This window comes from Bos indicus, chromosome 25 (genome assembly GCF_029378745.1).
Source record: "Bos indicus isolate NIAB-ARS_2022 breed Sahiwal x Tharparkar chromosome 25, NIAB-ARS_B.indTharparkar_mat_pri_1.0, whole genome shotgun sequence".
NCBI classification, from domain to species: Eukaryota; Metazoa; Chordata; class Mammalia; order Artiodactyla; family Bovidae; genus Bos; species Bos indicus.
Window position 1 is genome coordinate 39769450 of NC_091784.1, and position 27652 is coordinate 39797101.

The following is a 27652-nucleotide window of genomic DNA, read 5'->3' on the forward strand; positions in this document are numbered from 1 at the left end:
GGACCAGTCACAGATGCTCAGCTTTGCCTTTGTAGCTTCACATAGCCATAGACAGTACGTGAACAAACGAACAGGACTGTGGTCTAGTTAAGATCATATTTACAACAAGAGGCAACAGACCAGATTTGACTTGTGAGCCAGGACACCATAGCATTAAGGAGAATGACATGGGTCTAGTTGTGCAAATCTGAAGCTATCAGCAAGATGTATTAAGTTTAAAAAAGAAAGAACAAACTGTATAACAGTGGATATTGTACGCTTATATTTGGATCTCAAATGGGAGGAGGAGGAAGAGGAGTTGTATGTGGTCATGTGCAGATGGTCTGTGTGAAAGGAGAGATAAGAAATTGGTTGCAGGGAATTGCTTTGGGGAAGGCTTTCTCTGAAGGGAAGAGGGAGTACTGTGCATGTGTTACTTTTCCAATTAAAGAAATAATTGTTTTTTCATCAACCTAGTCATCTCTGAACTTCTAAAACAAAAAGTTTTTTTTTTTCTTTTTTTTTTGCTTTTAGGGAACTTGAGGGGGAACAAAATGATAAACATGAATTTGAAAATATACTTGCCCACTTTCAAACCTTTCGACCTTCCTCCTGGATCCCTGGGAGGGCTGACTTCACCACCCTCAGAAGGGGAGCTTTTTGCCTCAGGTTGTAGGTGACTGATGCAATTTTGTAGCCAGTGGAAAGAGCTAGAACTCTGACAGCTCTGCCTTTCTTCTCACTGGTCTTTCTGCAGGAGCCCTGTCTCTAGCACAGTGAGAAAACCTTGGCACAGAAGTTAGAGCCCCATGGGTATAAATACAGCTTTCAGTAATTATGATTCAAGACTGCTTCCAACTGCTTCCTTTTCCCACAGAGACTATTTCTGACTAACAAGTAAGGATGGGATCTGATTCACCCAAGCATCACTGGGACCAGCTTTTAAAATGTCTGGTTTTGGTTGTGAAACCAGCAGATGAAGTTGTTACTTTCCTAGTAAGTAAAGCAGTTCAGTTTTGGTTGGTGAGCAAGAAGTGAAGGGCTGTCTCAACTTAGAAGGTCAAGTAGATACGAACAGCGCAGGAGTCACAGCTGACTGTCTACCTGGCCTCAGGGCTGACTGTCTACCTGGCCTCAGGGCCCTGCCCCCATCTCCCAGGCAGATATTTTTCAAATAGCCAGGCTCATCCTTGCCCAGGCATGATATGCAGGCGTATTTGCTGTTATTCAGTTCTGATACAAAGCTCTGGATAGGAATGCTGGATGTGGTATTGGTGAGTAGAGATGTGCAGAGAAGGGGATGCAGCTATAGCATCATCTTGTCTCGGGCACTGAAGGAGGGCCCAGCGTCACTGGTCTTGACTTTCCTGTGTAGGCTTCATTGCGAAGGTACTAGTTCGGCTGAACAAGCAAGCACTGCCTTTTGTGAGAGAAGTCGTTTAAAACACCAAACATACGTTTGAAAGATACTGGTACCGTTTCCTCTGACCTGTTTCATACACTAGTAGCTCTTCAGTGCCTGAGACCTAACAAGACTGACTCCCTCCCCACCAGGCGGTCAGGCTGTGTCCACTCGAGGAGAGGAGAGGCGGCGCTCGGCTTGATGAAGGGCCCTGGGAAGTTGTGCTTCACTGTACACACTGCCCCTGGAGGGGAGCTGGGCGTTTTAAAAAACAGATTTAAGACTGACTCCCCACCCCTCCCTCCTCCTTTCTCTTCCTCCCTCCCTGCCTCCCTCCTTCCCTCTCTTTCCCTCTCTCTCTGTCTCTCTCTCTCACACACGAGCGCGCGCGTGCCTTCCTCTTCTACCAATACCACCTGCCTCCTGCCAGCTCTCTCCATTACTGCTTTTAACCTTGAAACCTCTGTTGTACACTTACGCATTCATCCTGTTCCTGCTTGTGCATTATTAATGGGCCTGGAGCAATCTAGCCAGAGCACTGACATTACTGATTACTGCTTATAACCGAGAAGTAAGGAGCAGGGAGTGAAGTGGGTCACGAGACGGTGTCGTAACAATAAAATACTGCTGTCAGGCAGAATTGCTTGGTGTCTGTGCTTGTTTGTTCAGGGTGGAGATGGGTCTTCACCAGAAGCCGACCCAGCAGAGACCCTGTCGGTGGGTGGGGAGGTGCTCTTCACATCTCATCAATGGGTCACCCCAGTCTCACTGTCTGTGTGCAGGGTCAGAGAACAGGGTTCATTTCTCTCAGAACTTAGGAGCATCCAGAACTCATTATGGCAGAACCCCTTTGAAGGCAGGTTCTTTGCGCGCTGCGTTGTGAGCCAGATGGGACTGCGTTCAGGTGGCAGAAGAGGCATTGCAGGGGGTGCCGAGACGTGTGCTGGCATCAGGCCTTCCCCTCCGGGCCCGAGTTTACTTACCTGAGTCAAGTCTCTGCCAGCCCCCAGATCCACACTCCGTGGTGAGTGAGACACATCTGTGTTGTTGGAAGACGTGAGCTTGGCAGTGAGCACTTGCACTCACCTAACGTTCAAACTGTTGGGCGGCAGAGCATCAGCAGCCAGAGAAGGCAGCGGCAGGGCACTTCTCCCCAGTCCCCACACACCCCCACCCTTTCCGAGTGCGCGTCCTTCCTCCCTGTGGAGCAGGGGACAGTAACAGCAGCCGTGCCCACGTGGAGGATGTGTTTGGTGGACAGGCCCACGTGAGCTGGTGTAGTGGCTTCTGAGAGGCAAGGGCGGCATGTCCTCCCGTGGTTGGGAGAGAACTTCATGCTGCTGGAGCCACCTTTGTGTTGCCTGGGGAACCTTATCAACCTGGTCTCTGATCAGAAGCCTGTCCATCTTCTGGAAAGCACTGCCCATGTCCTCTTGGAGCAGGAAGTAGAAAGGGACTTTAAAGATATGAGTAAACTGATGCGATTGAACTCTGCAAGCATGGGCCTCATTTTCTTGAACTCTTTACATCTAAATTATTTTACTGAAGAGTGCTATCAACAGCCCTGAGTTGAGTCCAGGGGAAAAGAAAAACTGATTTGAAATAATATTTTTTAATTGTTGAATTTTTTTTTCTTCTTTTTTCTTTTTTTTCTGGAGAGTGGGGGAGGGGGAAAACCATTTTGAGAGGACACAAAGCTTATACTTTTCCTGAAAAGAAAACTGCTTCATAAAGGGGAGGAATTGTTAATCGTTTGATGGTAGAACTGAAAGGATGTGGGCTTCTATGTTCCCTGCCTCGTGGGCTGCCTCTCTTTTCTTTTATATTACTGTAAATATGGCCAGAATCGAGAGGATGTAGGGAGAGTGAGTCATGATTCTCAAAACTGAAAGTGAGTCCTGTCGTTTTTCCCATATCACACACACCAGCAAAATGCTGAAGCAGGGCTGAATGGGAGGGCAGGCACTCTTTCCTCTCCCCGGCCCTGGCACCCCCAGTGGGTCCTCGGGCTCCTGGTGGTGGTGTTTTTCCTAAGGTCTTGACTTTTGTTTTGTGGAGCCATGGCAGACCCACTTGAGGAAGAAGGGTTGTTTCTTTAATCCAGTTCTTAAAATGTTTTCACTTGTTTTTCTCTTCTCTCAGTCAACTCTTGATTTTGGAGTTTCTTCAAATTTTACTTTAAGAAGCAGTAATCTGGGAGTTCCCTGGCGGTCCAGTGATTAGGACTTAGCACTTTTACTGCCCGGGCCTGAGTTCAGTCCCTGGTCAGGGAACTAAGATCCTGCCAGCCTTGCAGAGCAGGGGGAAAAAAAAAAGATTAAAAGGCAGTGATTTGCATAGTAATGTTGGCTGTTATCTTCATTTAGGAGCCTGAGTCATACTTTATCAAAAGCAACCCTTTTGTTGATAATAAAGTAAGATAGATAAATTGAGACTTGGCCCACCCCTAGAAAGAGTGAGCAACAAAATTTTGCAACCCATTCCAAAAAATTAAAATAAGGAAAAACCTATTAGTACAGATCAGGAAATCTCTCCAAGAATTACGCTATCGAGTACAAAAAGCAAGGTACTTTTTGGGTGCAATTTAAGCTTTTTCCCTGTGCTAAAACTCAGGCGTGCACTCATTATGCCTTTTTGTGTTTCTCAGCACGTACGTGTTTTTTTTTTCTTTAACCATTGTCCACAGAGATTTAAAAAACAAAAACTACTCCAGGATGGAATTCTGAGTTTTAGCTGAACACTTTTCCCCTTGATCTTCAGTCTGTTTGGAATGACCCAGTCGGCTAGCTCCTGCTTCTCTCTCTTTTCTATTCTGAATGTCTGAACGTGTTGTATGACACACAATTTTTACCCTACTTGTTTACTGTCTGTTTGTACTTTTCATACATTCTTATTCTGCTTGTTCTCTCTAATAGATGATAAAAATAATTGAAAGAAGACAATCTTTGTTGAATTAATTTTGGTTTTACACAGTTCTGTACTTTAACAGCAGAATAGAAAGCCTGATGTCCTCACAGGTCAGCTGGAGGAATCCAGGACTCGGAGCGGAAGTGCCTTCTGTTTACTCTCGTGGCTCTTCCAGGAAAACCTGGCAGGGCTTTGTGCCGTTTAGGTAGTAAAATGCCATCTTCTTCATCTGAACTGAAGTGCTCCCTCCATCTGCTAGACCTAGAGTTGTATCTGGTCTTCGCTGGTAGAAGTAAGTGAAATTCATTAGGCAAAAACTTCTGACATTAAATGTTTTAAGTTGTCTCGGGAACAGAATCAATACACAGAATACAAAGACTTTGTTACTGAACAGACCCGTTTTTCTGATGTTTATTTACTGCTCCAATCATCTCTTTGGTTTCCTTTCCAAAAGCTAGTACCTTTCATCAGACATAAGTAAAATGGTCAGAACAGCTGTTTTTTTTTTTGTTTTTTTTTCTTGCTAGAAAACAGGGGAAAGAGTATGATAGTAAGTTAAATGTAATATTAAATATCGTGAGAGTTCTGGGCATAACCTAGGTGGTCTAGACAGGCCCTTCATTCTCTTAGTGACTTGGTTTCCTCACGTGTGAGTGGATATGATGACACTCTGGGCTATCTGAGGATCAAAGGAAGGGATGTTAGTAAAATTCCGAGACAGTACCCTTAATCTTGACAATGTAGGTAGGTTCGATTATCTTCTCCCTCCCCTCATTAGGAAATAAACAAAAGACGAGGTTTTTACTGTTATGAATTCTCCCTCATTTGGGGCATCTGATTTCTTTACTTCATTTTTCTCTGAAATGATATTACTGAATCATTTGGATTTCTCCTGGAATGAGATCTACTTACCTCAGGATCTTTCAAGTGGGAGAGGAGCTTCACACAGACTTTTGGACCTAGAAGAAGCTTTAAAATGTCAGTTAGAGCCACTGGTGTCAGTATAACAGTCTCTCCACATTATCTTTGTCCAAAACTTAGATATGAGTATATCCTTTCCTTCGTGTTTGAAAGCTCTGCCTCTTCCTTTAATTTCTGGTTTTGATTTGGAACCTGATAGTTGGAGAAGGCAATGGCACCCCACTCCAGTGCTCTTGCCTGGAAAATCCCACGGACGGAGGAGCCTGAAGGGCTGCAGTCCATGGGGTCGCTGAGGGTTGGACACGACTGAGCGACTTCACTTTCACTTTTCACTGTCATGCATTGGAGAAGGAAATGGCAACCCACTCCAGTGTTCTTGCCTGGAGAATCCCAGGGACGGGGGAGCCTGGTGGGCTGCCGTCTCTGGGGTCGCACAGAGTCGGAGACGACTGAAGTGACTTAGCAGCAGTCCTGACAAATACATTCAGTTGACCATGGTCATGGATCCAGTTAGAATAATCAGGGCTTCTGCTTTTATCTTTTAAGATCTTCTGTAGGTAAAATTCCTTTAGCACAAACATCCCTGTCTTTGAAAACTTTGTCGATAAATTTTCCAAACTCAACCGTCTTCACTCAGGCTGCTCTAACACATTAGCACAGACTGGGTGGCTTAAACAATAGATGTTTACTTCACATAGTAATGGAGGCTGGAAAGTCTTAAGATCAAGGCCTTGGCAGGTTCAGTTCAAATGAGGGCCCTCTTGTCAATATATCATGACATGAGGAAGAGCAGAGGGGGCAAGTTCTCCTGCCTCTCCTTGGAATGAATCCCATCCATGAGTGCTCCACCCTCAAGGCCTTCCGAAGGTCCTACCTCCTAATGCTGTCACATTGGAATTAGGATTGCAATGTGTGAATTATATGGGGACACACAAACATTCAGTCCATAACACCAACTCACATTGCTTTAAAAAAAAATAATTGATAACTCCAATACTAACAGAACCAAGCAGTGTAGACAAATCACGGGAGCAGTTTTTTGTGGGTGTTATGGTCTACCTTGTGACAGCCTTAACTGGAGGCACTGGCAATCCTGACCAGTAGCACATAATAAGAAAACTGATAACATTCAGACTCTAAACTGCTTACTGTCTGTCAGCAGATCATTTACTCTGACTCTTCTCATCAAAAAAATTGACGAGTAATCCCTTTCCCACCTCCTTTGAAGTAGTGAGGTTGTGAGAAGCACTCGAAGTTCTGTGAGGCAAGAGCACTTTGACAAAGGAGTGTCAAGAGCTGTTGAGAGACCATGTGGCAGCAGTAGTGTTCTTGAGAGTTTTAGAAATGCAGGATTTGATACCTTCCCTTCAAGACACACAGCATGTCAGGGTGACCCAGCTCTTTCATGGTTGATGATCTAAGAGAAGGTTAACCCTGAGAGATTGACACGAACAAGGAAATAAAGCAGATCCCAGTGCAGCAGAAGCCGAGGGCTTTTCCAAGATGCATTTGAGGGCCGCGCCTCAGGAGCAGAGGGGGCAAGGATCAGGGAGAGTTAAAAAGCCAAGTGGAGATTATCATTGAGTAACTTGTGTGGAGCCTTAAAAGTGAAGGTGTTTATCAAGACACATTTTCGAAAGCTCAGTATGGACTGAGATTGTCCGCGTTCTCTGTGCCATGTTTACAGTGTGCGCTTCACTAAGCTTTTTACATGGTTTCTGCAAGATCAGTGATCAGAATGCATTATAATGCTATCTGTGAACATAAAGAATTCACATTTGAAAATGTTTTGCTTTTGTCCAAGCCTTCTTAACATACATATTTAATTACAAGGCATGAGAATTAATGGGGCTTTGAACATTTAAAGCTCTTTTCCTAAGATTAATTTGGTTTAATTACTCCTGAGATAGACGTTTGCAGCCTTGGTGACTTGCCATTTGGATATGACTGTGAGGGGAGAGTGGCTCAACCATGATTTCTGTCAGGTTCAGCGTTTGGCTTTTTATTTCCCTCCCACTATACACCCTCCCCTCTCGTTTTCAGCTCATCGCTTTGTCCTTTTCATTCAGGGTGGAAAGAGGAAAAGTGATAGAATCTGCCTGTATGAGATTCATCTTGTATCTCGCTGCATTTTCCAAGTAATAATGTTTAATGTGCCTCCCTTGTGTCCGGGAAAATGCAGTAACAGAACAGTTTCTGCAGCCCTGCTCTCCCAGACTTAAAAATCCTCTCTTGCACCCTGGTTCCTTCAACCTTGGTGGCCTGCCTCAAGAAGAGTAGGCCCAGGCCCACAGAAGAGACAGGGATCAGTGGGAGGGAGTCGCCCTCTCCTAACTTCAGTCACATTTATCCATCTAGTCCTGGAGGCGGAGGAGGTCCAGGACCCAGCGGGGCACAGAGTGGGGGCAGCTGTTCAAGGGCACTGTATCCTGTTCCCTATCGGGCCACCTCCACCAGTGGGCCCCCTTCCCACCCTTCCCACCTAGTCTGCACATCTGCAGTGGAGGACAATCGGGGGAGCATCCCCGGTGCCTGAACCCAGAGCCCAGCCCCCAAAGCCGCGCCTCTCTTTCTGTTCTGTCTGGCTCCTCCTGGAAGCAGCAGAGTGTGGCGTGAGCAACTGAGGGCCCGGTGGAGGGCTGGCAGAGGCCTGGCTGGCACAGGCCTGGCCGGCAGAGGCTAACTTCACCCAGGGCGGGCTCATCTCAGCAGCCTGGCCGCCTGGTGCGCAGGCAGTGGGGTAAGGGCCCGCCCCAGGCAGCCTGAGTCTGTGGATGGAAAGCAGCGCCCACTTTTCCTTCTTTAACCACCTCAAAAAGTAATAATAATGAGGCAGATCATTCGATTTGTTAAAGGAGGGACCCTACAAAAGTAAAGTCTGTTTCTCCTTCCTGTTTGTGAGGTACCGTTTGCTCACAGGCTGCTTGGGAGCCCGTTGGAATAGCTGTTAAGATACCACTAGTGCCCCTCCCTCCCCTTGCGCTCTGCAGCCAAGGCACAGGCCCCGGGTTTGAGTGGGGGGGTTCACTTGAAATCCGGAGGATTTTGAAACAGAACAGGCATTTTGGGAGTCCAGATTTGAGCAGAAGCAAGTGTGGGCCAGCACATAGGTACAGAATCTCCCAGCTTCACAGTTTAGGAAAGCAGGGCGCGCTCGCACGCTTCTGGCAGCCTGGTGCCCACTCCGGTCGCAGTGTCCTTCTCTGAGTGGGCAGTTGTGCCCCACTGTAGTGCAGGCATTTCTTGATTGTCCTGCCATGAGGAGAGCAGCTGTGGGGTAAAGAAGCAGTGGGAGAGGAGCCACTACAGAGGGGTGTGCCCCTGCAGGCTTCGTGAGGGTGGGCGAACATGTGCCCTCGTGGCTGCTGTTACCTCAGGAAGTTTGTCTCCCTTGGTCTCCTCAGTAGCACCCTTTAGAAGAGTCCTGAGCCACCACCCTTTGAGGCCACACATATTCTGTCTCAGCTCTGAACTCGCTTTTGAGGTTGGTGTTTTCCCCTCCTGTCCAATTGTAAAATCAGGATGGGGTGGTAACATCGGATTGGGTGCCAGGGCCGGGGGCTGAGGGCCAGAGCTGGGCAGTGCTGTCTGTGGCAGATGTCACTTGTGACCAGTGAGGCCTGGACCCATGCGCCAGACAGAAGACTGCCCCAGGTCGACACGCAGGGTTTGTTCCTGATGCTTTCTGAGTGAAAGGACAGAACGGCTCTGGACGCGGTCAGCTGGTGGGCTTGAGGAGGGAAGAGGACACCTGCCCTTGGTGCTGAGGATGCTTCCTGGCCATTAGAGAGACGTGTGCACTGGAGCAGGGCTAGCGGTTTTCCTATCAGAAGCTTAAAAGCCATTGTGAAATTGAAAGTGTCAGTCACTCAGTCGTGTCCAACTCTTTGCAACCCCATGGACTGTAACCTGCCGGCTCCTCTGTCCATGGGATTCTCCAAACAAGAATACTGGAGTGGGTAGCCGTTTCCTTTTCCAGGGGATCTTCCTGACCTAGGGATTGAACCCAGTCTCCCACTTTCGGGCAGATTCTTCACTGTCTGAGCCACCAGGGAAGCCATTGGACATGGTGATCCGAGCTATGAAATGTGACACTTGTTTGAAGCCTTTCTGTTTCAGAATTAAGCTAACAATAGTTTGTGTCTTTTCCTAAAATACTCTAGATAAAGAGTGGGAGATAAAACAGGATTAGAATTCAGATAATAGTAGATCTGCTAAACAGCAAAGATAGGGTCTGCTTTAGCCGTGGTAACAGGAAACATCTAGAGCTCCGGTCATGGCTGAGCTGGCTCTCCATGCCCCAGAGTGGCCGCACACGCTTTGGTTACAGTCCCCATGTTCTAGCAGGAGAGTGCCAACCTGGGGAGCAGAGGGCTGGGGAGAACTGGCCGAACTGAGGGGTGGGGAGAGAGAGAGCAGTGAAGCTTCTGTATGTTGTGGGCGGGCAGGCTGGGACCCTCAGGGCTTGTGGGGGTGCGAATGCAAGCTCCTTCCATGGGCCAGGCTGGCAGTGACTCTGGACACACAGAGAGGACTGGCTGGTGGCGTGAGTGTGGGGGGTGAAGAAAAAGGATCCAGGGTGTTTTCCTTGGGCACCTCATGGGTGGTGGTGTCCCTCAGTGATACAGAAGGGATTAAGCACGACTCTGGGGAGACAAGGGGATCAAAATTCGTGTTTCAGGCATGTCTGTAGTGCCTTTTAGACCTCCAGGTGGAAATGGTGAATGTGTCGTCCTGTTGCCTAGAGAAGCCATCAGAGCCCCAGGAGAGCCAGGCCCCGCGGAGCCTGCCTGCAGGTCCTGCCCAGCTCTGTCTGCTGCGGGGGGTGGGGGGTGGAGAGCAGACGTTCTAGAAGGGACTTGAGGATTGCACCTGGAAGGCTGCTGGGGAGCAAGGGCAGAGGGGTGGGGAGAGGCCTCCCAGCAGAGGACGCGGTGTATTTGAGGTGTGTTTCTGAGGGAGGGGTGGGGCGGTGGCAGGTGAGGAGCCAGCTGAGGAGGGGACAGTCCCTGTGGAGAGTGGGGGCCTCTTCCTGGTGACAGTAGGAGGCCCATCCAGGGTGGGAAATGGGGGTGACGTGGTCAAATCACGCTTTCCAGAAGATGATTCCGGCAGCAGTTTGAGAAGAGGCGTGCAGGTGAGAAGCACGGGGCGGGGGCCGGCGCGGTGCAGTCCCAGCAGCTGCTGGCGTCCTCGGGCGACGGCGGAGCCGCCGCGCTGCCTGCCGGGGCTGCAGGCTGTGAGTGGGCCAGCCCGCCGTGTGGGCGTTGGGGGTTCTGGCTCTGCGGACCCCAGTGTCATGGGAGGGCTGGCTCTTCGTGAGGTGGTCTAGCTGCTCAGATTCTGTCTTACCACGGGCTGTTCTAAATACGCTCCTGTTCCTAGTCCCATGAGATGGGTTGTTTAAAATGCACTCACTCACACAGATACTCTGGTTCTCTCAGTGGCTTTTCTCCTTTCTTTTTTTCTTAAAATTGTATCCTGCAGCAGCACATTCCACTGCAGATTCCAGGACAGGAATGTTCTTTCACTTGCTTGACTTCAGTGATTTGATTCTGTGGTCTGTTGCCCCAGCGCCTGGAGCGAAACCTTATCAGATAACTCTGCATCTGGTGAAGATGTCGGCTCCTGGGAACGGGAGGCACTTTGGTCTGTCCAGGGGCTCTCTGGTACTGGGAGGCCTCACCCAGGTTCTGACTTTCCTACGGTCTGTTCCGAGGTCTGTTCCAACAAATACGTCTCTTCAGTGTATTGATAAACTTAGACCATTTGTTGATATAGCATATTCTCCGTGCTGCCCCAATCTGGGCCTGAAGAATTTGCCCACAGCCGCCAGGCTGTTCGTTTAGCACTCTTCATCAGGGCAACTGGAATAGCAGTGTCTGTGTTCACATCCCAGCCCCTCCACTAACCAGTCTGTGGCCTTACACAGCCCGCCTCATCCCTGGCCTCAGTTTCCCCTACTGTGAAGAATGGGGAGGAGAATAGCCCCCTGCTAGGAGACTGGCTCTGAGGACTGAGTGGCTTGATTTGAGTAAGGTGTTCAGTTAGCCCATAGGCACTCAATGCATGTTAGCTGTTACTGTTGTTCACGGCACTGTTTCCCAGCTCTCCTACTCTTAGATTTGGCAGCTTTACTCACTGATCTTTTCAATGTGCTGTACTTGTGGCTCCCGTAAATTTCCCTTTTGCTTTTCCAAGGGCCATTCCAATTCTGGTCATGGTTACTGGAAAGTAACTGGAAGCCAGCAACACCACCCCTGTCATCTCCGGGGGTCACCCTCTGCTCACCTGCGTCATCGTCTGTGTGCTCAACAGTGGCTGCAGACCTCCGTTTCAGTTCTTTTATGTACTCGTTACTCTGTTATCCCAGTTTCCCTTCACCTTTCAAGGGAGAGAAGCCAGCTCTCGCCTGTAACCTGGTGACCAGCAGTAGGCTCTGCACCGTCTCGACGAGGGGCCTCTCCAGCTCCTGCTAGGAGCCGGGGTTTTCCTCAAGCTGTGCTGGGAGGGCAGGAGGCCTGGAGGCCAGGCTGTGACAGTTGTGACGTTAGTGATGGCCAAGCAGCAGCTGAAACATCAATCAGTCGACTGTTGGGTGCTGCAGGGGCAGCATCTCATTCAGGCCTGTAACTCTGCTCTGGCCCCTTCATAGACAGGAGACTGAAGCTGGCAGGTGAGCCTCTAGCCTCCCATCACCACTGAGTGAATGGCCTGGGCAAACCACCCAGATCTGCCCAGAGCCAGTCTCTTGACCAGCAGGCTGTGTGGGGAGCCTGTGTGCTTCTCCCGCCGCTCAGCTGCAGAAGGGGATGAACTGGATGCCTCGGTGAGGGCTGCAGTGCTGCTCGGGCGGCTCCTCAGCCACGTATGCGTTCCCTTCCTGAGCTCAAGCCTTAATGTTCTGTAGATTTTGCTTATGAAATGTGGATAACAATGTTTACGCTGCACAAGCTCAGATGACAGAAAGTTGTATTGCCTATTTTTTGTGTCTGTGGATGTTTTCAGTAAATCTAAAGCCTTGTAGATGGCAGAGACATGAGAATGTTTTTGAGGGCCATTTTCTCACTGGTTGGGTGAGGAACCAACAATTAACAGCATGCAGCCAGCAGAGGGCTACCGAGCCTCACAGATAAAGCCTAGATTCGGGCCTCCCGGAGGCCAGCCCAGACTGGCAGGCCCATCTCTGAACTTGGGAGTAAACTCCAGCAGTTTTGGAATCAGGTTAGAGCCAGTAATTTCAGAAGTACCGGTACAGAATCCGGTGACCTGATAGTCGGGAACACGTGTAGTCTTGCTCTGATGGTGGGGCAGAGGCTTGTGTGGTGTGCCATTGTGTGTAAAAGAGGAACCCACTGGCTCCTGCGGGAACCTGGAAGGGAATGGGAAGCAGTTTATCTAACCCCTTCACAGTGTGGCTTCCCCCGCTCTGATTTGTATTGGTTTCTGACTGAAGCAACTTAGCAGCAGCAGCTGTTGCAGGAACCTGCATGGCCTCTGCATGTGTGGCCCTCGCTCTGGGCTGACCCTTTCCTGGGAAGCCTTGAACGGCTCTCTGGGACAGTGGACGCAGAGTGAAGTGACCAGACACACCCGGCAGAGGGTGAAGCTGTTTGGCTCTAAGAAGCCCTCAGTGGGAGCAATTGAGTGGCCAGATTCCAGACTGGTTATTGGATCCTGGCTGTAGGTGTAGTAAAAAATGCTTAGAACAGTGTCTTTATAAGTGCTTGTTGTTGTTACAATCTACCAAAAATTGTATATGGACCTTTTTTTTTTCCAGACATGCCACGCAGCATGTGGGATCTTAGTTCCCTGACTGGGGATCGAACCTGAGCCCTTGGCAGTGAGAGCAGGGCATTCCACTGGACCGCCAGGGAGTTCCCTGTATGTGGACCTTTGAATTGTGGCCTGGATGTTACGTTTCATTCTTTCCCTCACCCCCGAGCCAGATTAATAGTATGTCTCTAAATAAAATATGTTTGCCCTGAAATGAACACCTTGACAGTTAGGAAATAACACCAATACAAAATACGATCGTTTTTAGCTTCTTACACCATCTAGGTAACATCAGAGTGCCCTGAAACTTGGGCGGCGGGCTCCACGCCTGTGTGTGTATGAGAGAGAGAGAGGTGTCAGTGTTTTATTTAGACTAGGCTGCTAGTTAGGTTTTCTTAGGAAGATCTTTGCACAGGATCTGGTTTGTTTTGGCTTGCTTTTGTCTGGCTTTGTCTTTAAGAAACAATAACCCCTACCCCCTGGAAACATGGGCCTCAAATGAGAGTATGTCCGGCATTCACTGGTCCACTTTGGAGCTTCCCAGCTGGGTGCACACCTGCCGTAGACCCAAGGTCAGCCTTGGAATAATAGCACAGGACAATAGCGGGAGGGGAAGGACTTTGAACCAGAGCGCGAGGAAGGCTAGAGGCTTTTCTGCACATCCTGGCTGTCACAGTACACTGTGTGCGTCTTTTATTTCTTCCCTAGTTGTTAGGCCTGAAGTGCCCTTCTTCCATAAGAATAAGGACTTAGATTAGACCAGCTTTTTCCGGCGCAAGCCTGCTCATGCCTACTGTGCACCTGTTCCCCTTTTGTGGCTTCTCAGGGTGTCCGGGGCTCTCTTTGGGTCCCCAGAGCACTGTTGGTGCTGTGGTGGCCGTGCAGACAGGCAGATGGGACTGGGCCGAGGTCTGGAGCAGACCGAGGTTCGCTCCACACACACGAAGGCTGCTGGGAAGCGGCCACTGGCCCTGCTGCAGGCGCTGCGGCAAGGTCCTGACAGGGCTCGTCTTGACTCGGAGTCGTACTCATTTTTTTGCACCTGCTATCAACACTTTTCCTGTCCGCTTTGTTTTGTGTTTAAGTTTGCATAAATTTTTAAGGTATGAAACTGGGGGAAAGGAATTTCTTTGAGATAGAGGTGGTGCTGTGTGCTTTATGATCTGTGCGGGCCTGCTTCTCTCCTCCAATCCACGAAGGTAGAGCCCAGAAAAGCCACTCCCCTTGCAGGAGCCTCAGCTCCTGTCTGTGACTCCCTCACGTCTGTGCAGGGCCCAGGATTGACAAGCTGCTGGGCGGGAAGCACCCAGTGTGGTGACCAGCCCATAACAGCTGCTTCATAAGCGTGCTGTAGCCAAGTGTTCGAGAGGCGCTGTTATTTTAAAATGCTCACCTTTCAGTTAAATTGTGGGAGTTTTGCTATTACACATGAAGCTACCATGTTCAGACGTGAGCCGTCTTACATCCACACTGCATTCAAGGCTCCCTTCTTTGTGCTCCTGCAAGTGGGTGTCAGCCTTTTTTGAACAGTCTTCCCAAGGATTCCTTGTCTGGCAGATTTTTCTCGTAGCCTGTGATGACTTAGGGTTATTTGGGGTTTTTTTTTTTTTTTTTTTTTTTCCTCTAAACCTAGCCATATGGAAGAATTTCTTCAGAATCTGCTCTCTCCCCGTTTCGCTTGGTCTGGACTTGGTCTCTGGTCTGTAGCCTTGGCCTCCTGCACTCAGCCCCTGGCTTGTCCTCCCATCTGCCTCAAAGTGCTGTCAGCCTTGCTTTTCCTCAGGTCACCCAGGCAGAACGTGCAGCGCTTCTAGAGCCCGGGCTTTTGATGCTCTTTCAGAAGAAAGAAGTCGAGCCTCTTCCTCCTGATTTCTCACAAGCCAGACCAGGTCCCCCACCTACCTGCCTCTGTTCATACATATGCTTTTACCTGAACCTCCCCCTGGACCATTCTCTTCCCTTCTTGTCCTGCTGTCTCCATAAAGCCCTCTCCAGTCCACCCTGCTCTGTGGATCCTTTCCACGTGAATTACCATATATAGTCAGTCAGGTAGGCAGGTAAGCATGCAGAGGCCTTTATATACTCTGGGGCTCCACAGGAGAATCTCAGTAATCTCTCTAACTTCAGCCTGCTTCCCCCACTCAGGTAGGTAAGTAAGTAAATGTTAGTCGCTCAGTCATGCCCGATTCTTTGTGACCGCAGCCCACCAGGCTCCTCTGTCCATGAGATTTTCCAGGCAAGGATACTGGAGTGGGTTGCCATTTCCTTCTCCAGGGGATCTTCCCAACCCAGGAATCGAACCCGGGTCTCCTGCACTGCAGGCAGATTCTTTACTGACTGAGCTACAAGGGAAGCCCACTCAGGTAAGGCTGGCCCCAAATGCAGTGCTGCCCACAGGTGGAGTTTGGTGGTGGCGAGAAGGCATCTCTCTCAGTGCAGAGTGTTCAGGAGACTGGTCTCGGGGAGCCCACGCAGAGCAGAGCAGACGGCCACGCTATGCGTGCATGTCCCTGTCCCATTGCAAGCGGGTAGAGGCTGATAGGTACCCCATACACCGTGCCTTTCAAGACAGAACAGACCTATAAATGCAGCTTCTTGGGCTGAGACCCAGGAAGTCTCAGCTGTCCTGTAGATTTTCTGACCAAGAGATCCCCAGAGGTCAGATAGAATCCAGAGAGAGAACTTCACTCACGAAGGTCCTCTCACCTCCCGTCTGGACCACCTTCCCAGCTCTCCTGGCAGCCTGTCACCAAGTTCTCTCCACTGCTCTCCTCCACCCTGCACTGTTGCCTGGATCAGCACAGTAGCCTCCTCAGAAGTCTCTGCTTCTGGTCTCTGCTCCGTACCTGCACCAGAGTGGTTGTCATACCAAACAAACTTGGCCATGTTGTCTCCCTGTGTAAAACCTCCACAGTCCCTGTGACTCTTCAGATGTACCTTAGGAGGCCTTCCGTGAATGGCCCTGGCTCAGGGTGGCCTCACCCGGTTCCTTTCCTGAATGTCTTTCTTCTGTTGAAATTGGTCAGTAGCATAAGCTCTCTCCTCATGCTTTGCCTTGGGAGGTAGTATATTTTGAGGCTGGTTGCTTTGCTCCTTTCTAAGTGCAGCAAACAACTCTTCAACCTGACCATTTTGCGAAGTGAGATCATTAGTAAAGACAGAAGTAACTGATACAACTACGAGATTGGTGGGGCTTCCCTGGTGGTGCAGTGGTCGGGACTCGGTGCTTTCACTGCGGGGCCCTTTACTGTTTTGAGTGGTGAGTGGTTACTAGAAGGAATTAAGAATGAAAAAGATACTGACAGCACCAGAGCAGGCTGCCGCTCAGGTTCAGTCCTTCGTTGGGGAACCGAGGTCATTCAAGCCACGCAGCATGGCCCAAAAGAAAGGATTGTTACCCCCCCAAAGCCAACTGTACTTAGAGGCCTGACTTCTGGGAAGTCACATGTTCATCCGAATGGAAAATAAATTGGTGGCACTCTCCGTCTTTTGGGACTTAGTCACAGTCTCCACAGCCTGTTCCCTTCTGTTCCCCCAAAAGCATGACTTAGAGTCTCCACGTGTACAAAGAAGGTCGAAGGGCAGCAGTGTGTGCACAAAGGTCTGAACCTCTCTGGATCCACCGCAACTTAATGTTTGATCACCATTGAAAGCCACTTTGTTAATTTGCAGGGGTTGCCATAACAAAAGATCAAGATGGAGGTGTTGGCACGTTTGGTCTCGGCCTCTCCCTGTGGCTTGCAGACACCGCCTCCGCCCTGTGTCCACACAGCCTTCTGCCGTGAGCACTCCAGTCAGGCTGGCTCAGGGTCGGCCGTGAGGGCCTCGGTTCAGCCACTCTGAAGGCCTGCTCTAGATAGATTCTGAACTACTGGGAGTCAGGACTTCAACATCTAAATGTAGGAGGAAACAGAATTCAGTCAGTAATAGCTGCCCCCAAAAATGTGTCCTTTTTAGCCTGTGTGATTCAGTTGAGCAAGCCATATAAAACTGGAGTGGTTATAACTGGGCTCCCAGTAAGTCACAGACAGGTCTCAGAGCTTCAGCAGGCACGCCCGCAGTGTTTCCAGGTTGTCCGGCGTTTATCCAGGCACACAGGGCAGTTACTGCTGAGCCCCAGTGGAGCGGAGCTTGGAAGCCTGACAAAAGGCAAACGGCTTCTGCTGAAGTTTTATCCTGCTGTCCATCTGTTGTTGTTTTGAGTAGTTGCTGTACGGAAGGAATTAAGAATGAAAAACAAAGATGCTGGTAACACCAGTGCACCACTCTGGCAGCTCTCTGCAGGGCCAGGTGTTCACACAATCACTGTAGCCTTTCTAGGGAAGGGGCATAAAGGAGGGTAAGGGACATGCTTCCTACTGGGTGACCTTCCACTCTCCCTTCCTGGGCTGGGCTCGTCTTGCCTTCAGGGAAGTCTGGACGGGCTCCTTATATGGCCAGCAGTACAGGTTCCCCTTCGGTATGCCACGTAACTGGAACTGAGAGTTGCGGCCATGGATAAAATCTAAAGACAGCTTGAAAAAGTTGCGAGGGAAGTCACATTTGCAACATACTGTGTTACGAGACCCATTTCAAGACCTTAGTTGCACTTTTGCCCACAGAGGTCACCTTTGGGTTTTTGAACATGAAGAAAACGAATGAACAGCGGGGGTGGTGGTTCAGCATGCTTCGGGGGCAGACGGTGAGGAAACACCATCGATTAAGTCCCTCCGATCACACAGATAGCGGCGTCCTAAGGTCTGCTTATACTGGAGTGACGAACTGCGCTGAACGTTTCAGTCCAAGAATAAGCAAGAAAAGAAAGGGCCATTTGTCTTCATCGGCAGTCAGCTCCGCACTCTCCCCTGGTTCTGAATGTCTCTTCTGGGCGGCTCCCTCGACATGGCGTCAGGTGCGCCAGCCCGCTGGCTGGGTCCTTCTCTGCACCAGCACCCAGCCTCTGTGGTCAGGCGAGTGTGTGCTCGGTGCGGGTGGCTTACATGTGGCCCTGGGGAGCCTGCACCAGCAGCGTGTGTTTGCACGGTGCTTCCCAAAATGCACTGCTCACCATCTCGTTTTCAGCAGAATATTTAGCAAATGTGATACTTTCAGACCCTGATTTACAGACATAAAGGCCTGCTGGCCCCGCCCTCATCTCACTCTCTCATGCGGTTTGGTCCCCTGCTGTTACATGTATTGATGGCCTTTCACTCGACAAGACTAAGTGATAATCTCATGAGCATGGAGTATACTGTGCTACTCTCCATAGCCACGTTGAAAAGAATGGATAATGTATATAGTCAGCTTCCCTAAAAGTTGCCCGTGGTGAAAACTGATCTCCTAAAGAACTCAGATTACCTGATACTTTCTTGTCTGAGCAGAAGTATCAAAAGAATCAGCAAAACCAAGACCTGTGTAACGAGAGGTCCGGCCTTCTCAGACTTTACTGTGTATTTGCATCACTTAGTAACCCTGTCAAAACGCAGATCTGCTTGGTAAGTCTTGAGTGGAGCCTGACGTTCTGCCTTTCTGACACGCTCCCAGGAAAGACGGTGCTGCTGCTCCTCTGGGGAGCAAGTAACTGGGTAACCATCCCCTGAGGAAGCCATCTAGCCACTCGTCTGCATTAAAGTGTTCTCTGATGTCCTTTATAGTATTCTGTCCCACAGAACTAAAAATCATTGATTAAACTGCTCTTGTTCCTAAGGGAGAGGACTAGTTTTCAGTTTGAATAAAGAGCCATGTGGGCATGTCAGTAGGGGTCTAAGGATAACAGTGCCTGGAGACATTAGATGGTTGGCGTGCTAACCAAACACATAGTGTTCTACTGTTTGCTGTAACAGAAATATTTGAAAGAATTCACACCACAACTGGAGTGGCCAAAGCATGTGAAGTGGGAGTGTGGAGGGTGTGCAGCATTGGGAGGGAGACCAAGCTGGTTGTTTCTGCATCGAGACAGGTCTCGTTTTCCTGTTCCCGTGCTTCGTGAGTTGGAACTCTTCCACTTGCATTTTTCACCACGACCTTGTGTCGAGTGACCTTGTGTCGAGTGACGTTTCTTCCTCCTGTTTCTGATGCTTGTATTCAGTCATGTTGCTTGGGCCCAAGAGAGGCCTTCCTTTTCTGTCGCACTTAGGAGCAAGGAGGGAAAGGTTGAAAGCCCACTCGAGCTGTTTCCTCTGAGGGGGGGATTTGTTTGGTTGTTTTTAATGAGAGTGTGAGAAGCGCCTAGCCCAGCAGCAGACCCTCCGTGCAGGCCTGCTTTGTGAACCAGTAAAGAAGGGCGGGGTGACTGCCTCCAGCTGAGTCTGAGGAGAGAGCCTTCCTTCCAGCACCAGCAGCACGTCAGCACGCCATGTCCCTCTGGGCTTTCTTAACCTGCTTCGTCTGAATCAAGCAGCCCTGATCGCACCCCTGGTTGATAGCAGAACCGGAAGAGGGAATGCGAAAATGCCCATGGAGATCAGAGGTGACAGCGCCCTTTCATCTGTTTACCACTGTTTGCTCCTTCCTTTTCAGGAAAACAGTGAGCCTTCTGTCTCTTTAGGATGTACAGAATTTGGGAAAACTCTGGGTTCTTTGGAAGAAAATCATTCCAAAAACCTTTGCGAGTATGTGGTGCCATTGATTCCTATCCCTTTTCAAGGAGCTGACCGTATGGCTGTGGGCACATGAGATGTTTATAAATGTCCATCCTCTCCCTGGGCAGTGAAGAAGGAAGACCCTGAGCTCTAAAGAGAAGAGTTTTGTGGTCAGGTGTAGCGCAGGCAGAGTACTGCAGGGTCCACAGAGGAGGGTTTAGGCAGACTGTGATGCCTAAAGAGAACACAGTTTGATAACTTCAAGCAAGCACTGCTGATGCTACTTTGCCCTCTGCTTGGCCCCCAGTGGGTACTTAGTAAATTTTTTAAGTGGATGATGTCAGCATAGAATCTGCCCTGCAAACCTTAGGAACAAAAAAAGAGACATACCCACAGGTATGTGCTGTGACTTTGGGCTCCACAATCACTGCCAATGGTGACTGCAGCCATGAAATTAGAAGGTGCTTATTCTGTGGAAGAAAAGCTATGACCAACCTAGACAGCATATTAAAAAGCAGAGACATTACTTTGCCTACAAAGGTCCGTCTAGTCAAAGCTATGGTTTTTCCAGTAGTCATGTATGGATGTGAAAGTTGGACTATAAAGAAAGCTGAGCGCCGAAGAATTGATGCTTTTGAACTGTGGTGCTGGAGAAGACTCTTGAGAGTCCCTTGGACTGCAAGGAGACCCAACCAGTCCATCCTACAGGAGATCAGTACTGGGTGTTCTCTGGAAGCAATGATGCTAAAGCTGAAACTCCAGTACTTTGGCCACCTCATGCAAAGAGTTGACTCATTGGAAAAGACCCTGATGCTGGGAGGGATTGGGGGCAGAAGGAGAACGGGACGACAGAGGATGAGATGGTTGGACAGCGTCACCGACTCAATGGACATGAGTTTGAATAAGCTCCAGGAGTTGGTGATAGACCAGAGAGACCTGGCGTGCTGCAGTTCATGGGGTCACAAAGAGTCAGACACGACTGAGCGACTGAATTGTGCTGACTGACTACGTGCTGATGGAGAAAACAAGCCCCGAGGAGCATCCGGATGCGCTGGCGCTCTCTAATAACCAGAGACTTAGAAACACACATGGCAAAGGGGAGAGGAGCCAGGGAGAAGTGGAGCCCCACTGGGGGTCAGCCGTAGGAGAGCCTGTGCAGGCCAGGCACCCACCGGAGGTGCTGCATTTGCTTGTGAATCCTTGTGCTCCTCCAGGGAGATCTGAAGAGTGGTCATATTTGAGAAGAGACTGCCCATCGCAGTAAATAGCAACAGACGCTTCCTTTTATTCTCCAGACGTTCTGCTACGCTGTTGTCTTTATTCCTTTCACCTGGGGCGACAGGTGGGGCTGGCCTTGAGCTTTAAAAGTGGAGGAAAATCCAATGGGACTTTACAGTTACCAGCCTGGAAGTATACCTGAAACCACATCATTTTCTTTTTTACTGGAGTTTCTGAAATAACTTCCTGTATGTCATTTTTTTCTCCAGTCTGTCTACCCAGCATGGCAAGCCATAAAATCTCCAATAGAGCAAGTCTGTGTGTCTGTCTCAGGGAAAAGGAAGAAAAAGGAAACTAGAGAGACTTCATTGTCCCAAGGGGTCCAAAAAGGAGTGAGTGGGGGCCACATTCAAGGGGACAGCAGCCTCCACAGGGGAACGCTCATGCGTGACCTCTGCTTCCTTATAAAAGCCCACTTCTGCGAGGGGAAGTGAGCGCCACTGGAGAAAGAGTGGGGTTGAGGGATCAGCAGAGAGGTGAGCAAGAAAATGGAGCGATGCCGATGTGCAGAGGGTGTGCGGGGAGGTGGCGGCCTCGGAAGGAGTCGGCCCAGGAGTTGTCGCTCCCTGTCCTCTCCGATGCGCTCTGGCTGTCCCCACCCTACCCCCGCCGCCCCTCCAGGAACCTGTTCTCCTCCCAGCTTTTCCAGAAATCATTACCAATCTCGTTACCAGCAATGGTCAGAGGAGCTATAACTGCCAGTTGGAACAGCTGTGTGGAGGCTGTTCCTCCTTCCTCATACACTCTGAGGCCTGACTGCCGGCCTTCAACCCAGCTGTGCTGGACAGTAGTGCTGGTACTGCTGTGGGTATCCACGAGGAGTCCTTTGCTGTAAATTGGAGCTAAAGTTTGTAGCAGCCAGGACGCTGCTACCAATGTGGGGTCTTACGTTATGTGAATGATGCAGTGCTAAGGCATCAATAATGAACAGAATGTGAGCCAGGAGTTATCTGAGTGTTATCTAGTGGTGAATGGGGCTCAGAGTTGAGCCAGTTCTTGGTTCCAGGAAGCCTGACACTACAGGGCTTTGGATTCCTATCCCTGTAGGACTACAGAAGGCCAGAAATTCTGTCAGGAATTGTGCAAGACTTCACCAGAGAGAAACGCAAGTAGGATGTGTGTCGATACTCCGGTAGAGAGAGCTGGCTGTGATGCTGTCAACTAGCCCGAAAGAGCGACTGCCAGCCCCCCAAGCATAGCAGTCTTACCCACTCTTTCATCCGTCATCTTTCCATTTAAGAAACCCAGTCTACTCACCTTAAAGGCCCCACCACTCAGAAGCTTCCTGTTTCCCTCTCTCTGCCCAGGACTCCACCCCTGGAGCACCCCGGGACTCTGACCTCTGCCCCTTCGTGTTTGTCCCCACTTGCCCGGGGTGACCTCATCCAGGCTGTCTTAAATTCCTTCTGCATGCCAGAGCCTTCCACATCTGGACTCCAGCCCCAACTCTCCCCAAGCTCCTAGCCTAACGAGTTCAAACCACACCACCAAGAACTCCCCAAATCCACCACATAAAATCTAAATCTCTTCTTGTTTTCTTCAGGAATAACTCCATTCTTCTTGAGTCCTGGGGGAAAAACAGCATGATTACAATAATGTCCCCATTTGCTAGTTCATCAAATATGGGAATATAGATAAATCCAGACTCCACTTGATTAATCCCATCAGGAAACATCATTTGTTGTTAGAGTTGCAGATACTACGTCTCTCTAATGTCTTTCTTTTTAGGTCTTGTTTTCTTGACAAGGGTTTCATAAGAGTACACTGACAACTTTTCATAAACCATGGATCGTAAAATATTCAGATGACTATGATGAGACCTGCATGCTAGATCTAAAAAGATTGTAACATACCTGTTTTCCAACTGCACTAATCTCATGGGTTGGGTTTTGTGAGAAAGCCTGTTAATGAGAACTGACTAAAGATGTCCTGGTCAGAGAAGCTTGTCTGGTAAAACGAGAAGACGTGGGAACTTTTCTTCTTCACCCTGGTATCTAAAGACCAGTGTTGGTCTGTATGGTCTGGAAGCTCCACCCTCAGGGAAACTGAACATGGAGTCAGGGGGGTTGACCTGGTATCCCTGCAGCCCCTCGCACCTGTCTCTGGGGACTGAGGGTACCACTCGCCATACAGTGTTGGCCCAGTAGGCAAGGATTATCTGGCTGGTAAAGGACCGTAAGGTCAAGCCAGGGCAAATTTCATAATCATTACCATTTTTGAGAAGAATTTCCCACTGCTGCCTTTTTTCATCTTCCATACTGAAATAGTGGCAGGAGCTGATCAGAATAGCCTTTGAAGCCTCCAAGATAGTTAACATCCCAGCCTGCATGCTCTGTCCTCCAGGGCTCATCCTGGAGATTGACCTTCAGATTAATCTATTTTTACATGAGACTCAGTTCTGCAATGCTTCGTTATCTAGTCTTCAGCTCCTTAACCATAGAAGGGGAGAAAGGAGGAGTACGTGGGGCAGTCATAGAAACAGCAGTAAGGAAAAAAACCATCTGGCCAAAAGAAATGTGAGGACTCCAAGGGCCCAGCAGCCCTTGGGTAGGGTAGGGATGGCTGTGGTAGACGCCTGTGGCTTTGCTGGTAACAGCTCAGAGCGACTGGCATACACTGAGACCATAATGCGAGTTACCAACAAAAGGGTGAATTGTGTCCTCTTCACTCTTAAGAGGTTCATCCCAAATGGTTAAAAAGTGAAAATGGCACTTCTCATTCATGTTGCTGCAGATGGCATTACTTCATTCTTTTTATGGCTGAGTAGTATTCCATCGTATATATGTGTGCGCACCACTTCTTTATCAGCCCATCTGCCGGCGGACACTTAGGTCGCGTCCATGCCTTGGCTTTTGTGAGTAGTGCTGCTGTGAACCTTGGGGGTGCGTGTATCTTTTCAAAGTAAAAGTTCCTGTCTTTTCTGGATGTATGCCCAAGAGTGAGATTGCTGGATCATGTGATAGCTATTTTTTTAGTTTTTTGAGAAACCCCCATCCTGTTCCCCATAGAGACTGTATCAATTTACCTTCCCTCCAACAGTGTAGGAAGGTTCCCTTTTGTCCACACCCTCTCCACCGTTTATTATTTGTAGACTTGTTGATGATGGTCATTGTGACCGGTGTGAGGTGATACCTCGTTGTAATTTTGATCTGCATTTCTCTAATAGTGATGTTGAGCATCTTTTCATGTGCCTGTTGGTCATCTATCTTTGGTAACTTTTAAAGTTGCACTTCTCCGTTCTCATATCTTTAACCCATTTTTATATCAGATTTATTTCTTTACTTCCCAATTTTTGCCAGTTCTCTGTACGCTCTAGATATTAATCTGCTTTCAGTTTTAAGTGTTCCAGATATCTTCTCCTAGTCAGTCACGCATCTGTTACCCTGTCTGTGGTGTCTTCCCTAGGATGAAACTACTCAGTTCACTAAGTGCGCCTTTGTAGTGTACGCTTTGGGGGATGTGTTTAAGAAATCCTCTCCTCACGAAAGAGCAGGTATTTGTCTGCATTCTCTTCTGTTAGGTTTAACATCTGAGAAGGTGTGGCTTCCAGTCAACGCCTTCCCTGTCTTAGAGAGCCTGACTGACCTGTGCAGCACAGCTGTCAGTCCAGGCCTCTTTGGGGATGACTGTTCATTTTATTACAATTATATTCAGCTCATGGGCTCCTCTGCTAGCATGTGAACCTCTGTGGGGTGGGAAGGAGGGGGCGGTACAGGCTCAAGGAGCAGCCAAGCTGCCTTCAGGAGACACAGGCCACAGCGAGGGTCCTGCAGGGCCTCCCTCTTTGGAAGCTTCTGCTCCTCAGGCAGAAGGCCGGGATCAGAGACCTTTGTGAGCCATCCTGTCCAGTGTCCACCAAAGGTGTTGTGAACCCTGAGTCCTGCCCCTGGTGCTGGGACCGCTGCCAGCTGTACACAGTGCCCCCTGGAACCGCACCCACCTCAGACTCGGCCCTTCCGCTGAGCGGCCTGGGCCTGAGGCCCCTCCTTCCTCCTGTGCTCAGACCTTCCGGCGCCGCCTCTGCCTGGTCCTGAAGCCCAGCTGCGTACACCTCCCCGCCTGCAGCTGGACCAGACTCGGGGGGAGAGGTGCCCAGGTGGCCTTCATTCCTGCTCAGGCTTGCGTGGCGGGGCCTGGTTTCTCTGCTTTTCTGGTTTACAGTGCATCTGTAAGTCATCCTCTAAAGAAGCTTTTTGGTGTTTGAATGGATAAATGACTGACTGAATCCTAAGTTGATGGCTTTCAGATTGTTTTGACTGTGATTTATAGTAGGAATGTATTTTACCATAAAATCAATGCATACATAAACATGAATATGTATAACTAAAGCAATAGTTTTATGAAATAAATACCTGGGATATGGAATGCACTCTTGTATCTTTTCTGTTCTAGTTTTTGTTTTTTAAAATCCACTTACTGTATTTTACTAAAATAATTTCATAACCCACCAATGGGTTCTAGTCCATTGTTGTATGAATCATAGCTGTGAGTAGCTGGTTCCCCAGACTTGCCTTTCACAGCCTCTGCCCGCCCGCCCTTTCAAAGCTGTGAGCACAGCATGAGGCCTGAGAGACCTGGGGCCCAGGTGGAGGTGTGGCTCCAAGACCTGTGAGCTTGCCAAGGGAGGGGGCCAGTGGAGGGGGTTTGAGGACTCCACTCACTTAAGTCCTTTTTCAGAGAACACTCTTTAACCTTTTTACTCTGGGTGCGTGCCAGAGTCCTTATCACTATCTGACGGGCCCCAGACACCCCGCCCTTCTTTCAGCTCACTGGCCTTTCCACCTCCCTCCTTGCTGTTCCCGTGGCCTGGAATTCCTTCCCCTAGACATCACAAAGCCTACTTTCTCTTCTCTCTTAGGTCTTTGCTTAAATACACCTTCTCAGAGAAGCCTTCCCCCGCCACCCACTTTCAAATTATGAATAGCAGCCCTTTCTGCAACCCAGCACCGTATTTTCCTCCTGAGCACCTATAATCTTGTCTCACTGTGTGTTTTACTTATATGACATATGTTGACCTTTCCCTCAGTAACTTCTGGAAAGGTGGGCGACTGGTATTTGTCCATTTTATTCCCCATTACTGAGAGTAGTCATCAGAGTATATTAGTATGCACCTGCTGGCAACGGCACCCCACTCCAGTACCCTTGCCTGGAAAATCCCATGGACGGAGGAGCCTGGTAGGCTGTAGTCCATGGGGTTACGAAGAGTCAGACACGACTGAACGACTTCACTTTCACTTTTCACTTTCATGCATTGGAGAAGGGAACGGCAACCCACTGCAGAGAATCCCAGGGACAGGGGAGCCTGGTGGGCTGCCGTCTATGGGGTCGCACAGAGTCGGACACGACTGAAGTGACTTAGCGGCTGGCATTGCCATGGGTGTTGCTTATATTGTCCCCAGGGTTCTGTTAAGTGGACATTCTAGAGAAAGTCATACGTGAATAACTATTAATGATATGAGGAAATTGATATTTTTGTGGTTATTTCAATAAAGGTAAAATTGGACTTCTATTATTCCTGGACACCCGGGAGTAATTTACATTTACATTACATCCCACCATTTCTTAGAAGTCCTGGCTGCGTAGTACAGTAAAAAGCAGACAGCCATGGCCTTGGCATAATGGCCTTTCCCAGTCAGGGTTTATGTTACCCTCTCCTAGGGAAGATCCCCTGGAGAAGGAATTGGCAACCCCACTCTGGTATTCTTGCCTGGAAAATTCCACAAACAGGAGCTTGGTGGATTACCGTCCATGGGGTTGCAGAGTCGGACCCAACTGAGCACACCCGGCGCTCTCCAGACAGCCCAGCTATCTCCACAAGTCTCCGCGCCTTTACAGCTTCCTGTCCCTAGGGGTCAGCAGCAGCACAGAAACCAGATATGAACCGCCTGGTCTGATTGTCACCTGATCTTGGAGAATCCGAAGAAAAGGGGTGTTTGGCTTCCTTCTAAGCTGCAGGAATGAGATTGGGAAATTTCTTTTTTCAGAATCTCATTCTCTGCATAGAAGTGGTAGGGTGTGCATCCAGTGCACACATTTTTTAAAATTCCCATAGTTTTGTGTGTGTGTGTGTGTGTGTGTGTGTGTGTCCATCAACACTATGGAATCTTCCCCAGAGAAGCCCATTCTGCAGTAATGTTGCCCAGAGCTGTTGCCTGGCCACACCCAGATTTTAATTTCTACATTCAAAAATCAAAAGGTTCTTCTGTTTCAGATTATTTAATTTGAAGGATAGAGAGACATCTTCTAGGAGAGCTTGGCTTCTTGTAGAGGCATGATGTAATCCAGTAATTACAAGACATCACCAAAAGAATTAATGTTTGAATTTTGTTCATCGTTAAGAAAATTAGGCCCAGGCAGACTGGACTTGTCTTGTTGGGGTGAGGGGTGGGCAGGAGGAACCTGTGATCTGACCTCAGGTGGTCACTGACCTTCCAGACCCCCTGGGAAGAGCCTGACTGACTGTGATTTGAGTCCTAATCCCTCTGAACTAGAGGCTCTCACAGGCAGTGTGAAGACCGTTTCATTGGAAATGAAGAGAGATCTGTTTCCACATATTGAAGCTATAGGAGAAAATTGACCAAGAATATCTTACTTTAAATACATGCAGTACTTTCTCAAGCACCTTCTGCAGGCATTTGGCCATTAACTTCTTGGTAATAACCTATCTGTAAGTTTTGTGCATTAGGTTGGGGAAGGGTTTTAAGGAGCAAAGAAAAGAATGCAGTGGGAAAGGATAACCCATATCCTTAAGGCATAAACTTTGATGGACTAACTTGAAGTTGTCCCACATGTAACTTGACTTTGTCGTAAAACTATCACCACATTTTGT

The 27652-nt window shown here is 49.1% G+C and overlaps 1 protein-coding gene across 5 annotated transcripts in view; it reads left to right on the plus strand.

Moving 5' to 3' along the window:
- The window catches only part of RNF216 (ring finger protein 216), a 120634-nt gene that overhangs the window by 59967 nt on the left and 33015 nt on the right, over positions 1–27652 (plus strand). Inside the window, exon 14 of one of the 5 annotated variants that reach the window (XM_070780247.1) lies at positions 12990–22075. The exons of the other annotated variants lie outside the window; for them this stretch is intronic. Coding sequence (XP_070636348.1) covers positions 12990–13025 — 36 coding nt within the window. The 3' untranslated portion in view covers positions 13026–22075. Of the gene's footprint in view, positions 1–12989; positions 22076–27652 lie in introns of those variants that run through there. 5 annotated transcript variants of the gene reach the window in all.